The 15,356-nt window shown below is 42.8% G+C and overlaps 1 protein-coding gene across 1 annotated transcript; it reads right to left on the bottom strand.

Moving 5' to 3' along the window:
* Positions 1 to 6,382: 6,382 nt before the first annotated feature.
* Positions 6,383 to 8,925, bottom strand: LOC5515261 (putative carboxymethylenebutenolidase). Its single transcript, XM_001635301.3, has 2 exons — positions 8,551 to 8,925; positions 6,383 to 7,159 (listed from the first exon to the last, which is right to left on the bottom strand). The coding sequence occupies exons 1-2, from the start codon at positions 8,846 to 8,848 to the stop codon at positions 6,657 to 6,659; spliced, it is 801 nt and encodes a 266-aa protein (XP_001635351.2). The 5' UTR covers positions 8,849 to 8,925; the 3' UTR covers positions 6,383 to 6,656.
* Between the last annotated feature and the right edge of the window lie 6,431 nt (positions 8,926 to 15,356).

A 15,356-nucleotide genomic window follows, 5' to 3' on the forward strand; every position in this document is an offset into this window, starting at 1 on the left:
GCCTTCAAGGTAATTTATGTGGTGTTGTGTCTCCATAGGAGGCCAACAGCCCCCTGTAGGGGTACCCTCTACTGCACACCCCACCCTTTTTGGAGGCTTCTGTGGCCATGTTGACCATTGCCTTTTTCCCTGGTTAACAGGCTTGTAAGCTGTTTCAACCGAGGCTACCCATCAATTAAGGTCTCTTATTGCAGCAGAGGATAATACCATAGGTCTATCAAAATTACCACAATTGGCTTTAGGGTCTGGGTTTTGTCAATTTCTACATGTCTATGGTGAAGTGGACCATATAAAACCCATTCGAAGCTAGAGGTTAATAGCCCCAAGACCTGAGCTACTGCCCTAATGGAATTCATAGGGCAGTTTAGAAGCCGCTGACAGGCCTCTTTTACTTTAGCAGCTTTCTCTGTAGTAAGGGATACTCTCATTCTTTTGGAGTCCAAAATAAAACCAAGGAAGTAAGCCTTTGTGTGGGGATAGGTTTATGACAAAACCAAGTTGCCTAAAAAATGCAAGTGTATCAATAACATTATTCACACATGCCTCATAATTGTCTGCTTGAAAATATGAATCGTCAATATAGGCAAAAGAGAGGTGTCCCTTTCTAAGAGCCGAGTATACTGGCTTTAGAAGCTTTGTAAATTTTCGGGGGCAGAGTGCTAGCCTATTAGGGAAGCACGTTAACTGGTACAGTTTTCCGCGCCATGAGAATCTCAGGTATTTTTGATCTGACTGTGCGATTGCATCGGAGTAGTATGCTGAGTTTAAATCGACAGAGCACATGTTGCACTCTGGTTTCATCTTTTCAAACGCCGTGTTTATTGAGTCCATTTTAAACTGTTCGGGCCGTTCTGTGAATTCAATTAATAGGGAGCTTCACAAAGTGTTTTTTAATTGTGTTCTTGGTCTGGCTCGTCATCACTTTCCGAGCAGCAAATTGAGAAATAAATTCTACTATATTTTTGGATCCGCAATAATTTAGTTTATCTGAATACGTTATGCTCAAATTCGCGTTAATCTCACTTGGTGTGACACAAGTTGTCCGAAAGTTCGCGTTCATTTGATATGCGTACGCGTTCATTTGATATGCGTACATTTGATACACGTTAATATCTACCAGCGTTAATTTCCTATAATAAGGTACAAAATCTTTCCAAAGTTGCATATAATTCTCTTGTTGTCCCCTGTGGGGTGTTTTTTTTCCTGGTTCCGTTTCGTTCGCTCGCGGTACAAAGAAGCAGTCATTAAGGTAAAGTATCGATTTGTTTAGTTCCTTGTTTGCTTTTGTTCATATTTTTCTGCTTTTCCGCCTTCGTGTTGTAGTATTCTAGCACTCCGTAAATGTAGAAAAATAAGATAAATAATTTAAAGAAGTAAAAGACGATTGAGAACCAGCCGAACTGTATTGCTGGCTGGTATTGCTGGCGCTTCTGTTGAGGCAAAAGAACCGATTCCATTCCTCACTAGATCAACTTGGACGTGTCAAGGGTGATGACTCGCCTTCGTGTGCTTTCTTGGTAATCAATTCACTTTAAACACTTCTTCACGTAATCATGTTTTGTTTCTCCGGGGGTCGGGGTTCCCATCTCTTTTTAATTTGTAGTTTAATTGTATCTTACCGTTACGGGCAATTCTCATGTGAAGCCCAAAGGAATTGCTGTCAGGCATTGTAACTAGGATTTGTGGACGGGGGTATGCAGTCTTAGATGTCGGTCAGAAAGAAATTCTAGCATTTTAAATATCAATCCTTCCAAAAGAAACTACCCGCTTTTCAGGGGCTTCTGGGTTTTTGTTCGCACCCTGCACCAACAACTACTTAGACGCCTTACTATGTATGTCGCTATTACTGTATAATGTATGTAGCTATTATGTTTTGTACAAATTATTGATGACATGTTCTTGATTTATTGAATCAGATTATCTGTGCAGAAGGATGATCGCTAACAAAAGTTCGTTCAACGCCACCGCAGGAGTTTTCACGCCTTTGACAAGCCAAACTAAAGTCGCACTAACAGCGATCATCTACATTGTCGGGGTTATAGCAACGATAGGAAACATCGGCATCATTGCATTCAGACACGCGCTCAACCATCGCAGGCTACAGCGAAATAGAACGTTCTACTTTGTGCAGAGTCTCGCCTGATCTGATTTAGGGGCTAGTGTCCTTAGTCTTCCTCTCTACAATACCATCATGCTTGTGGATGTAGTGAAGAACGATTACATTTGTAAGGCAGTGCGGGCAGTGAACATTGCTTTCCCTGTTATAACTATTCAGAACTTGCTGGTCATTGCATTGGAGAGATACGTTGCCATATTCATTCATTCATTCATTCATTTTTTTATTTTGCACTATTTTGAATAAGATAAAGAATATTTGGATACAGGTAGAAAAAAGGGGAAGTTAACTATTTACGGTACTTAAGAAGAAAAAAAAATTTAAGGTGCGCAGTGACCATAGAAGCATAAGCTTTCGAGATGGTCACTGCCACAGTCAGATTTCGAGGGTCTTACAGGATATTATTATAATATTATTATAATATTATTATTATTATTTTTTTTTTTTTTTTTTTTTACAATATATAATATATACATAAACAAAATATAATATTTTAGAGTGAGGAAAAGTAAATCTGGCCAGGGTGGATCAATATTAATTCTGATTATTTAATAAATGCAATTTCAGTTGTTCTATGAAGGAATTGTAAGGTAAGGACTTAATGCAATTTGGTATTTTTTCCCAAAATCTAGAAGACATGGCTGTAAATTTAGTTAATCCATAATTGGTTTTGGAAGCTGGCCTAAAGAGATTGCCTTTGGAAGCATATCTGGTATTATGTGAGTGAACTTGAGTGGCAGGCAGGATTAGATTACATAATGGCTTAGGCATAGTATCAGGAAAGTGTTGGAGCTTATAAACAAGAGATGATATCCTTAGATTATGTATGTTATCAAGATTCAGGATCCTAAGCAGTTGGTAATAATTCGATGGACTTTCCCTTTGGGGAGCAAAGAAAATAGAGCGAATGCATTTATTCTGCTTCGTTTTGATAGGGCGAAGCCGTGTTTGGCTTGCCGAGCCCCAGCTCATTATACCATAAGAAATATATGGGTAAATTAAATTATAGTATAGTTGTGTTAAAGTAGTCAGGGGAAGAAAATAACGTAACTTGGAAATGATTCCAAGATTTTTTGCGAGGCATTTATTAACATGATTTAGTTGTGAATTCCATTTGAGATGTTCATCAATAAAGACACCTAAGTATTTTATGTTGTTAGTATTCTTTATACCATATGCTGTTAAGTCAATAGAAACACTTTTTCTGGGGGAGGTGACAGTGATATGATGAGTTTTCTTAAAATTAATGGACAACTTATTAGCGTTACAGTATTTGATGACATTGTCTAATTCACTATTAACAGTGGTTTCTAAATCTTTGGGGTTTTTTGAAGTATAAAATAGATTTGTATCATCTGCAAATATTCTAAATTTCAGTTTCTTAGAAGAGTTGGGGAGATCATTAATATATAAGAGGAATAATAAGGGACCAAGGGTAGATCCTTGAGGAACTCCGCAAGAGATTGGTAGCATAGATGATTCCGCATTGCCAATTTTGACAAACTGATGACGATTAGAGAGATAACTAGAAAACCATTTTGCGGGGGTTCCCCTGACTCCATATTTGTACATTTTAGCTAATAAGATGTCGTGGTTAATAGTATCAAATGCCTTTGAAAAATCTAAGAAAATAGCACATGTAGTCATACCTTGGTCAATAGAAGACTTGAGGGTCTCAACAGTTTCTAATATGGCATGTTCGGTTGAATGGCCTTTCCGAAATCCAAATTGAAATTCAAATAAAATTTTATGTTTTTCAAGAAAAAAAATCAGCTGGTTGTAGATAAGCTTCTCAAGAATCTTGCTAAATGAACAGATTATTGATATTGGTCTATAATTCCCTGGTTCAGTGGCATCCCCACTTTTATATATAGGAGTAACCCTTGAGATTTTGAAAATATCAGGGACTTCACCACTTGCTATAGATTCATTATAAATGGCAGTAAAGGGAGAGGCTAGGATGGATGCTGACAATTTTATAAATTTATTAGGAATAGTAATATATGATTTATTTTCATTAAGAGATGCAAAAAGTAAAAAAACCTTTCCTATTCCACCCGTTCTTTGTGCCTTCTGTCAAGACAGTTAATTGGTCTTGATGGCATGGGCTTACGGCATTGTTGGATCCATTATCATCTCTCCGCTACCTACAACTTGATCCCAGTAAACATTGACAACGACAAGTATACTCTAGTATGCCTTTACGACAACAGTATCGCAGCTTACAAGGCTATGTACTACGGAATTGTGATAATTCCAAGTGTTATCTTAATCTTTATAGTTGTTTAAGTTTCGCGATATTTCAGGAAAAGGCGGGTTTTAATCGACAATTGCAATTCTGCAGATATTTGGAAACTTAAAGCCCCTCGCATGTTTCCTCGATGTTCTTATCGCATTTATCAACCCATACATGTTGTGGTTCATTTATACTTTCGTCTACTTCACATTCAAGCCAAAAATGGGTTTTGAGTTCATAGCTCGTTATGCTGTCGCTACACCCGCCCTAGCAAACGGCGCCATCAACCCCGCCATTTATGTTTATCACTCCAAAGAGTTGCGCGAAATACTATGGAAGATTTTGCAAGTTCGAGTGCCTAAGGCGCCTCCGGAGAATGTTAGGCTGGGAGAGGGCCCCTTATATTTGAAGGGAAATTACCTGGCTCCCGTTCAACCGTTAGCAAATACAGTCATTTATTTTGAGCACCTAAGTCAATATTCTAATGTATTCAATACTTCTATTAAAAATACATTATTCTATAAAAAAAAAATGATTTTTTGGGGTGCGGCGTGCGTATACACGTCGTATGGTTTGCGTGTACTGTGCGTATGCGAGGCGTATGATCTGCGTGTACCCCCGTGGCGTTCTTGTATTTGGCGTGTGGTGTGGGTTAGTGTTCCGTGATATTTGTTGCGTCTTGCGTGTTTACTTGACGTGTGTTGTACGTGCGTGACGTGGTTCGTGCTATCAGGCGCGGTTATAGTCCAAGTGGGTCACCAGTCACCCTGAACCCCCCCCCCCCTAGATCCGCGATTTTGCAGCTTTGCGGAGCACAACACAATAAACAATGAACATAAAAAAAAACATTTTATTCATAAACGAAAAAAGATTAAGATAGTTGACGTTGTACGAGTGTCTTGAACGCGAAACCGCGCTATAAAGAGAGCGTGCCCAGGGCAGCGACACCTTCAGTTGTCGCTCAGCCGTCGAGCTGTCAAGACGTATCGGATTTTCGTATCGGATTTTCTTATCGGAATCGAATATTTGGTTCCCAACAAACTAACAAAGGTAGAAAGAAACATTGAGTTGAGAAAGATGGGGAAGTTATTTGGGTTTTAAAGGACGCATTCAGAGTTTTATTATGAAATTTTGTGTCTACCACTCTGCCTGACGGTTAGTCTGCCATGTTGGTTTTGATTTCAAACTTCTCGAGGTGTGAAAAGTGGGCGTCCCTATCTATTTATAGCGCGGTTTTGCGTTTAAGCGATACAGTTGTACCCTTTTAATATAGAATAAGCAAATAATGCTACGGTGAAGCTGACGGGTATAGTCTCAGAATGTTTCTCATAAAGAATGTCAATCAGACGAACTAATAGTATCTACATGACATCTTTGGTGCAATTGTATATCCTGTTCGTGCATTTCTAAGCTGGACTAAAGCATTTGTTTAACGTCGGTGCTCTGAAATCAAACGATATCGATACCGGACTCAATCCGACAGCAGTAGACCTCCCAAACATTTATTTTGTCCTTATGGTAACGCTTCTCGATACCCCGAGCTTATCGAGAGGGTAGGTAGGTAGGCTTAGGAGCCATAAATAATAATGTAAAAAGACCAGTAGAGCTCAATTTGTTGGATTCGACCTCAAACACATATCTTTTAGACTTACCCAATGTATCTAAGGATTTCGTGTAAAGGCCGATTTAGACAGCACGATGTATAGTCGTATGGGAGCTGCCTACACTATGAATTACACACTACCACTATCGTAGTCGTGCATCGCAGCGGAGTCGTACGCTGATTTACACTCTACGAATGAGTTGTAGAGGTGTTGCAGGCAAGTCGAATACGACTTAATGTGTAGTTCCTGAAAATCCCCCCCCCCCCCCCCCACATCATTGAGGAGATTGGAAATTCCGGGGGGTGGGGGGTTTAAACCCCCAGGAATTTCCAGAGCGGAGGGGGACAAAATGCCCTTTTTCCTTAACACTTACTGTATTTTTTTTCCAGGGGGTTGAAAATTCCAGAGCGGTGGGGGGGGGAGGGGGGGGGGTATGGATATTATCTGGAACTACACAATCGTGGTGTCTAAATAAACCTATAGAGTTTTTGGCCTAAGACAAACGTAGTTATTTTAGTACCAGTACAAATGCAAATACAAGCGACTGAGTTAAAAATGGAATTGGTTACTTTGCATTTGCATTTGGAACGGCACATAAAGAAATGCGTTTATTCTAGGCCTTAGTAATCATGAATAAACACCCAGCGTGCTTCAGGTGCTTCAGGTTTCGGTGGATCCTTGGGCCAGTGATTGCATACTATTAAGCGGAGGGAGAAATGGGTGGGGTGATGTCACCGGGTGATGCTAGATATTTATTCAAAAAATCAATCATTCTTTGGGTGGACAATTCCGCAATGGCGGGGTTATAATTATCACTGTGGGGATTAGTGAATGCGTGACCAGCATTATACTCAAAGAACTGGTCATTCCAACCCGTCACGTTACCAGCTTCTAACTTCCGGCGGAGCTCCTGGTACTCAGCAGGCCCAGCGGTGCGCGATGTGTCGTTCCTTCCAAAGTGACACTGTACGGGTATCTGGATAGTGGAGACGTTTGCAAGTGAATTTGGGGGGATGCCGTAGAAGGGGACTGCAGCTGAGATCTCCTTCACGTGGACGGCAGCGGCGAGACTAAGGGATCCGCCCATGCAGAACCCAGTGATGCCGACCTTTTTGCAGCCCATGTCCAGGAGGTACCTCGCAGCGCCCCGAATATCCTCGACTGCGGCCGGGTAGTCCAAGTTTTCGGTCAGGTGTTTGGCTCCTAGTCATGTGGGGTGACGGAATTAGTATATACGGTGGAACCACTATTTACATACATTATATTTGATAAGGAAAAATTTTGTGACGAACTCCTCGAGCCGAGGGTACCCTTTTATATCAAATTGGTCAAAGGGAATTCGGTCACTTACGTGTGGAGTTTTTTTCTCTTTTCATTTCATTTTTTTACCAAGGGTAAAAAAGCCATCGGCTGATTTGGGGAAGCCTTCCCTGCTAGCAGAGGCCTCTTTTCTCTGTATTTCGCTGGGCTGGAGTTCGCGAGGAAAAGATACCTCTGCCATGGGTCGCAAGTTCGTTTGATCAAACCGCCGTCCACGATCGTGGACGGGAGATCCAGAGCGCATGCTCCGTTTATTAATTACTGGCCACTATTTGAGCCCACAATGACTAGCGCATGCATGAAACGTATATCCGCTGCGGGATAATAAGCCCGCATTCGAAACGGCGTCCTCCGTAGAAATATCACGCGACGAATTACAAAAGAAGCCATTCAATGCCTTATCTTCATTCAGCATTTTCTCTCTTTTGATTAACGAGTCAATCTTCCTTTTACAGGTTTTGCATATTCTTCTGGAAATAGCTGATCTAAGTTTACTAAAAAGTTTTGTAACATTTTCTTCGAGTCCAACTGTGCGATATTTACATTGAAGAAACTCGCCTGCCTTCCCTGCTAGCAGAGGCCTCTTTTCTCTGTATTTCGCTGGGCTGGCGTTCGCGAGGAAAAGAGACCTCTGCCATGGGTCGAAACTGTTTTTGTTGCGCATGCGTGAGCCTTAATAAGCGACCGACGTGCCAAAACCCGTACCATCGCGCGAAAGCTGTCAATATGCTAATATGCTTTGCATGGGTTTAGTAATGAAATCATGAATCAAACTCCGGTTAGTTCTCCTCTTCGAAAAAAGAAAACAACTGTTCAATTTGAATCACCTAAAACGTCACTTAAAAGATTGAACAGCAAACGCAGCAAAGACGAGTTTTGTCTTGTTTGTGGGATTAATTTCAAGACATCTGGGCATCTGGGAGGTATTAAATAAAAACAATAACAAAAGCGTGGCTGACAAGGGCTCTTTTAAGTAATTGAATATCATTGTCCTCTCTCATACCCTCCCCTCCCCTCCCCCTGTCATGCAGCACCCCCTGTCAGGCATCAAATGGCTGTTATGTAATCCGATATAAAAAATCTGCATTAAACGTTTCCAATGAATAGTAATGAAGGCGGATTTGCTTTGAGTTGTGTAAGGCAAGGTCTTTTAAGTTGACTTACAGCTTCTATATATGTTATCTTCCTTATCGACTCCCTGTCCACGGTGAATACGCGAGTTAAAAGCAACGCGCAAGTTTATCTATTCAAAACATGCATTTGGTTGTTAATACCTGCATAGTCTACGGCAACTTGGCCTCGATAAAGATCAGGGACCAATGTGACAAAGTTCCCTCGGTTGGAAATATTCACCGCTTGTTGTTTGATCTGCTCGTTCATTCCCCACCATTCCTGCACTACGATCACACATCTCTGAGTGTGCGTTATGTTCCCCGCTAGGGAACCTGGGCATGGGCCGAGCGAGTTTGAAGAATTGAACATAACGGGTTCCTTAATAACATGGTTATCTTGGACATTAACTTGGACGTTTAGTAGCATGGAAAGCAAGCCCCAGACGTTTTCGATGTACATCTTGAAGCTGTATAGGTCTTGTAGCGTAGAGCTGGTTATGTAACAAGATTGAACAACACACTACACATAACTGCATACGAAAGCAGCAGAACAGATTTTGATTCACCAATCACATTGTCTAGAGAACAATAGATCCTAAACACAGATAAAGTAACCACCTATCTGTGACCTTGCATGACTCCATGAGCTATTCGAGCGATTGTAAAGGAGACCAAAGACGGGAATTCATATATTAGCTAACTTAGCAAATTGACTTACTAGTACTAGTAAATGAAATTGGGGGCGAGAAAGTTTAGTGGTATTATTTTAAAATTTTATAGAATTTTAAAATTTTATAGATAAAAACATACTAGTAAACAAAATTTCGGGGCGAGAAAGCAATCCGACAACTCGCCCCGACATTTGGTTTACTAGTATAACAATAACTATACTATTAAATGAAATTACGGGGCGTAAAGCAAAAACGACAACTCGCCCCGAGATTTGGTTTACTAGTAGTAAGTAATTATAATACCGAGAAATTACGGAGCGTAAAGCAAAAACGACAACTCGCCCCGAGATTTGGTTAACTAGTAGTAAGTAATTATAATACCTATAAATTACGGGGCGTAAAGCAAAAACGACAACTCGCCCCGAGATTTGGTTCACTAGTAGTAAGTAATTATAATACCTATAAATTACTGGGCGTAAAGCAAAAACGACAACTCGCCCCGAGATTTGGTTTACTAGTAGTAAGTAATTATAATACCTACAAATTACTGGGCGTAAAGCAAAAACGACAACTCGCCCCGAGATTTGGTTCACTAGTAGTAAGTAATTATAATACCTATAAATTACTGGGCGTAAAGCAAAAACGACAACTCGCCCCGAGATTTGGTTTACTAGTAGTAAGTAATCATAATACCTATAAATTACGGGGCGTAAAGCAAAAACGACAACTCGCCCCGAGATTTGGTTTACTAGTAGTAAGTAATTATAATACCTATAAATTACTGGGCGTAAAGCAAAAACGACAACACGCCCCGAGATTTGGTTTACTAGTACCAAGAAATTACTGGGCGTAAAGCAAAAATGACAACACTCCCCGAGATTTGGTTTACTAGTAGTAAGTAATCATAATACCTATAAATTACGGGGCGTAAAGCAAAAACGACAACTCGCCCCGAGATTTGGTTTACTAGTAGTAAGTAATTATAATACCTATAAATTACTGGGCGTAAAGCAAAAACGACAACACGCCCCGAGATTTGGTTTACTAGTACCAAGAAATTACTGGGCGTAAAGCAAAAACGACAACACGCCCCGAGATTTGGTTTACTAGTAATAAGACGCGATCGCGTGAAGCCGTGCTTAGAGTACGCCGTGCAATACAACACTGGCTGTCCGGGCTCCATGACCCTCTTTAGTATTGGGTACGCCTTGCTTGTCCACCACGGGTCCGTCGCTCGCCGTCGGCCTTTGTCCTGAAGGTCTTCCTCGTTTACGGCGATGTATAATACACCTCCGTTCCGACATCTAAGGGGACCTCTAGGGGAGGCTTTTCGGCTTTGAGAGGCACGCGCCTCAGCTTTATGGCGTCCTCAGGCGCAAGGCCAGTCATGCGAGTCTTCGTTGCGTTCATGTCCGAGATGACGATTGGCAGAGCAGTAACCCACTCGCGGTTTGTCTCGCCGGACGCAAGCTCCTTCGAGTACTGCGCACGAAATAGGCGCTGCGCCAGCCAGCGATGGAAAGACTCGGTGAAAGCTTGGCTCCTGTGGTGCCCAGGCTCAGCCCGTCGGACCTCCACCCCGTGGTCTGTTAGGAGCTTCGTGGTAGCACCCTTGAACTCCGTGCCGTCATCAACCATAAGGACTTTAGGCCATGTGAGAGGTCCCTCTTCATAGATGCCAGCGAGTTCGCGGGAGACGACGGCCGCGGTCTTAGTCCTCAGTGGGCGGGCGGCTTTATATCGTGAAGCAACGTCAACGACAGTCAGGGCATACAGTCAGGGCATACACGAAGCGCCTCTTTCTTCGCTTACGTCTACTCTGGGGTGGCGGGCTCGACACTGTCCGCGGCTGCTACCTCGCGTTGGCTCCGCGCGTCAGCGCTTGCCGTTCCGGTGTCGGCACGACAGTCCACATGACGCGCTATGTGTAACGCCCCGGCGGCTAAAGCCATCAAATGGCCGCGGCGTAGGGCCAGGCTTCCGCACAATGTGCGGAGCTCGTTGTTGACGATGTAGTCGGACACTAGGTCATTGTGAAGATCGACCACGCTGTCTATCGGCAGCGCCATGCCTACTAGCTTGGTCGTAAGCTTCAGAAAGCAGTCTACCAGGCCAGGGCCCATACATACCTCTCAATAATACCCCCAAAGCTCATACATACCCCTCAATAACACCCCCACAGGATCATACATACCACTCAATAATACACCCAAAGGCCTATACATACACCTCAATAATACCCCCACAGGCCCATACATACCCCTCAATAATACCCCAAAGGATCATACATACCCCTCAATAATAACTCCAAAGGCCTACCTGCCTACATACCCCTCAATAATACCTCCAAAGGCCTACCTGCCTTTAATAATACCCCAAAGGCCCATACATACCTCTCAATAATACCCCCCAAAGCTCATATATACCCCTCAATAACACCCCCACAGGATCATACATACCACTCAATAATACACCCAAAGGCCTATACATACCCCTTAATAATACCCATACAGGCCCATACATACCCCTCAATAACACCCCCAAAGGATCATAAATACCCCTCAATAACACCCCCAAAGGATCATTAATACCCCTCAATAATACCCCAAAGGATCATACATACCCCTCAATAATACCCCCACAGGCTAGTACATACCTCTCAATAATACCCCCACAGGCACATACATACCTCTCAATAATAGCCCCACAGGCCCATACATACCCCTCAATAATACCACCACAGGCTCATACATACCCCTCAATAATACCACCACAGGCCTATGCATACCTCTCAATAATACCCCCACAGGTCCATACATACCTCTCAATAATACCCCCAAAGGATCATACATACCTCTCAATAATACACCCAAAGGCCTATACATACCCCTCAATAATACCCCCACAGGCCCATACATACCCCTCAATAACACCCCCAAAGGATCATACATACCCCTCAATAATACCCCAACAGGCCTATACATACCTCTCAATAATACCCCCAAAGGCTCATACATACCTCTCAATAATACCCCCACAGGCCTATGCATACCTCTCAATAATACCCCCACAGGATCATACATACCTCTCAATAATACCCCCACAGGATCATACATACCTCTCAATAATACACCAAAAGGTTCATACATACCTCTCATCTATACACCCACAGGCCCATACATACCCCTCAATAATACCCCCACAGGCCCATACATACCCCTCAATAATACCCCCACAGGCCCATACATACCCCTCAATAATACCCCAAAAGGCCCATACATACCTCTCAATAATACACCCAAAGGCCCATACATACCTCTCAATAATACACCCAAAGGCCCATACATACCCCTCAATAATACCCCCACAGGTCCATACATACCCCTCAATAATACACCAACAGGCCCATGCATACCTCTCAATAATACACCCAAAGGCCCATACATACCTCTCAATAATACACCCAAAGGCCCATACATACCCCTCAATAATACCCCCACAGGCCCATACATACCTCTCAATAATACCCCCAAAGGATCATACATACCCCTCAATAATACCCCCACAGGCCTATACATACCTCTCAATAATACCCCCAAAGGATAATACATACCTCTCAATAATACCCCCAAAGGCCCATACATACCTCTCAATAATACCCCAAAGACTCATACATACCTCTCAATAATACCCCAAAGGCCCATACATACCCCTCAAAAATACCCCCACAGGCCTATACATACCTCTCAATAATACCCCCAAAGGCCCATACATACCTCTCAATAATACACCCACAGGATCATACATACCCCTCAATAATACCCCCAAAGGCCCATACATACCCCTCAATAATACCCCCACAGGCCTATGCATACCTCTCAATAATAGCCCCACAGGCCCATACATACCTCTCAATAATACCCCAAAGGCTCATACATACCTCTTAATAATACCCCCAAAGGCTCATAGATACCCCTCAATAATACCTCCAAAGGCTCATACATACCCCTCAAAAATACCCCCACAGGCCCATACATACCCCTCAATAATACCCCCACATGCCCATACATACCCCTCAATAATACCCCAAAGGCCCATACATACCCCTTAAAAATACCCCCAAAGGCCCATACATACCCCTCAATAATACCCCAAAGGCCCATACATACCTCTCAATAATACACCAAAGGCCCATACATACCTCTCAATAATACCCCCACAGGCCCATACATACCCCTCAATAATACCCCCAAAGGCCCATACATACCCCTCAATAATACCCCCACAGGCCCATACATACCTCTCAATAATACCCCAAAGGCCCATACATACCTCTCAATAATACCCCCACAGGCCCATGCATACCTCTCAATAATACCCCCAAAGGATCATACATACCTCTCAATAATACCCCCACAGGCCTATACATACCTCTCAATAATACCCCCAAAGGATCATACATACCTCTCAATAATACCCCCAAAGGCCCATACATACCTCTCAATAATACCCCAAAGACTCATACATACCTCTCAATAATACCCCAAAGGCCCATACATACCCCTCAAAAATACCCCCACAGGCCTATGCATACCCCTCAATAATACCCCCACAGGCCTATGCATACCTCTCAATAATAGCCCCACAGGCCCATACATACCTCTCAATAATACCCCAAAGGCTCATACATACCTCTTAATAATACCCCCAAAGGCTCATAGATACCCCTCAATAATACCTCCAAAGGCTCATACATACCCCTCAAAAATACCCCCACAGGTGCATACATACCCCTTAATAATACCCCACAGGCTCATACATACCTCTCAATAATACCCCCACAGGCCCATACATACCACTCAATAATACCCCCACAGGCCCATACATACCTCTCAATAATACCCCAACAGGCCTATACATACCTCTCAATAATAACCCCACAGGCCCATACATACCTCTCAATAATACCCCCACAGGCCCAAACATACCTCTCAATAATACCCCCACAGGCCCATACATACCTCTCAATAATACCCCCACATGCCCATACATACCTCTCAATAATACCCCCACAGGTCCATACATACCCCTCAATAATACCTTAACAGGCCTATACATACCTCTCAATAATACCCCCACAGGCCTATACATACCCCTCAATAATACCCACAAAGGCTCATACATACCTCTCAATAATACCCCAAAGACTCATACATACCTCTCAATAATACCCCAAAGGCCCATACATACCCCTCAAAAATACCCCCACAGGCCTATACATACCTCTCAATAATACCCCCAAAGGCCCATACATACCTCTCAATAATACACCCACAGGATCATACATACCCCTCAATAATACCCCCAAAGGCCCATACATACCCCTCAATAATACCCCCAAAGGCCCATGCATACCTCTCAATAATAGCCACACAGGCCCATACATACCTCTCAATAATACCCCCACAGGCTCATACATACCTCTCAATAATACCCCCACAGGCTCATACATACCTCTCAATAATACCCCCACAGGCCCATACATACCTCTCAATAATACCCCCACAGGCCCATACATACCTCTCAATAATACCCCAAAGGCTCATACATACCTCTCAATAATACCCCCAAAGGCTCATACATACCTCTCAATAATACCCCCACAGGCCCATACATACCTCTCAATAATACCCCCACAGGCTAATACATACCTTTCAATAGTTCGTTATGTCACTAGTGTGCACCAGGCATTACTCAGAGTCATTTCCCATACCAATCAATGGTTGTCGTTTTTCTCAATTGTCTAAAAGAGCCTGGCGCGAGCGCGGGAAACCTTTTGATAATCTATAACGTTAGGGTCTTGGCTGGTTTCAAAATGACGGTCAGCATAATCGCTGTAAAACATTAATTCCTGTATGTCTACGTGTAAATTCTCGACGTGCACTGTTCAAAGAGAGGAAAACGAATGAAGCGGCGGACTCCCAAATATGGTATGTAATTCAAAATAAGGAGTTGGCTGAGCAAGCGAGAAAAACTACAATTTTCAAAACAAAATTGTTTGATATGACTATTATTTTTAGTTCCAGCCAATCTCGTTCCCAGAGCCCACATACATGCTGCTGGTCAAAAGGTAAAAGACTTTGGAATGAGGTTGAGTTCCATTTTAACTACAATAATGATTGCGCATGTGCAGTGCCCAACTTGAAGACGGACTCATTGGCTCGTAATCATTGGCTAAAGTTGGAGGGAGAGAAGGAAGAAAGAAAAGAGGACCTTACAAACAAGGCACCAGAAGGC

The sequence above is a fragment of the Nematostella vectensis genome, chromosome 8 (assembly GCF_932526225.1).
Source record: "Nematostella vectensis chromosome 8, jaNemVect1.1, whole genome shotgun sequence".
In the NCBI taxonomy this organism is placed as follows: domain Eukaryota; kingdom Metazoa; phylum Cnidaria; class Anthozoa; order Actiniaria; family Edwardsiidae; genus Nematostella; species Nematostella vectensis.

Excerpts from the sequence above, each read along its gene's own strand:
- LOC5515261 (XM_001635301.3), bottom strand. The coding sequence starts at position 8,848 with ATGTACATCGAAAACGTCTGGGGCTTGCTTTCCATGCTACTAAACGTC. Across the intron at positions 7,160-8,550 it reads AGTTGCCGTAGACTATGCAG|GAGCCAAACACCTGACCGAA; the intron begins GTATTAACAACC and ends CCACATGACTAG.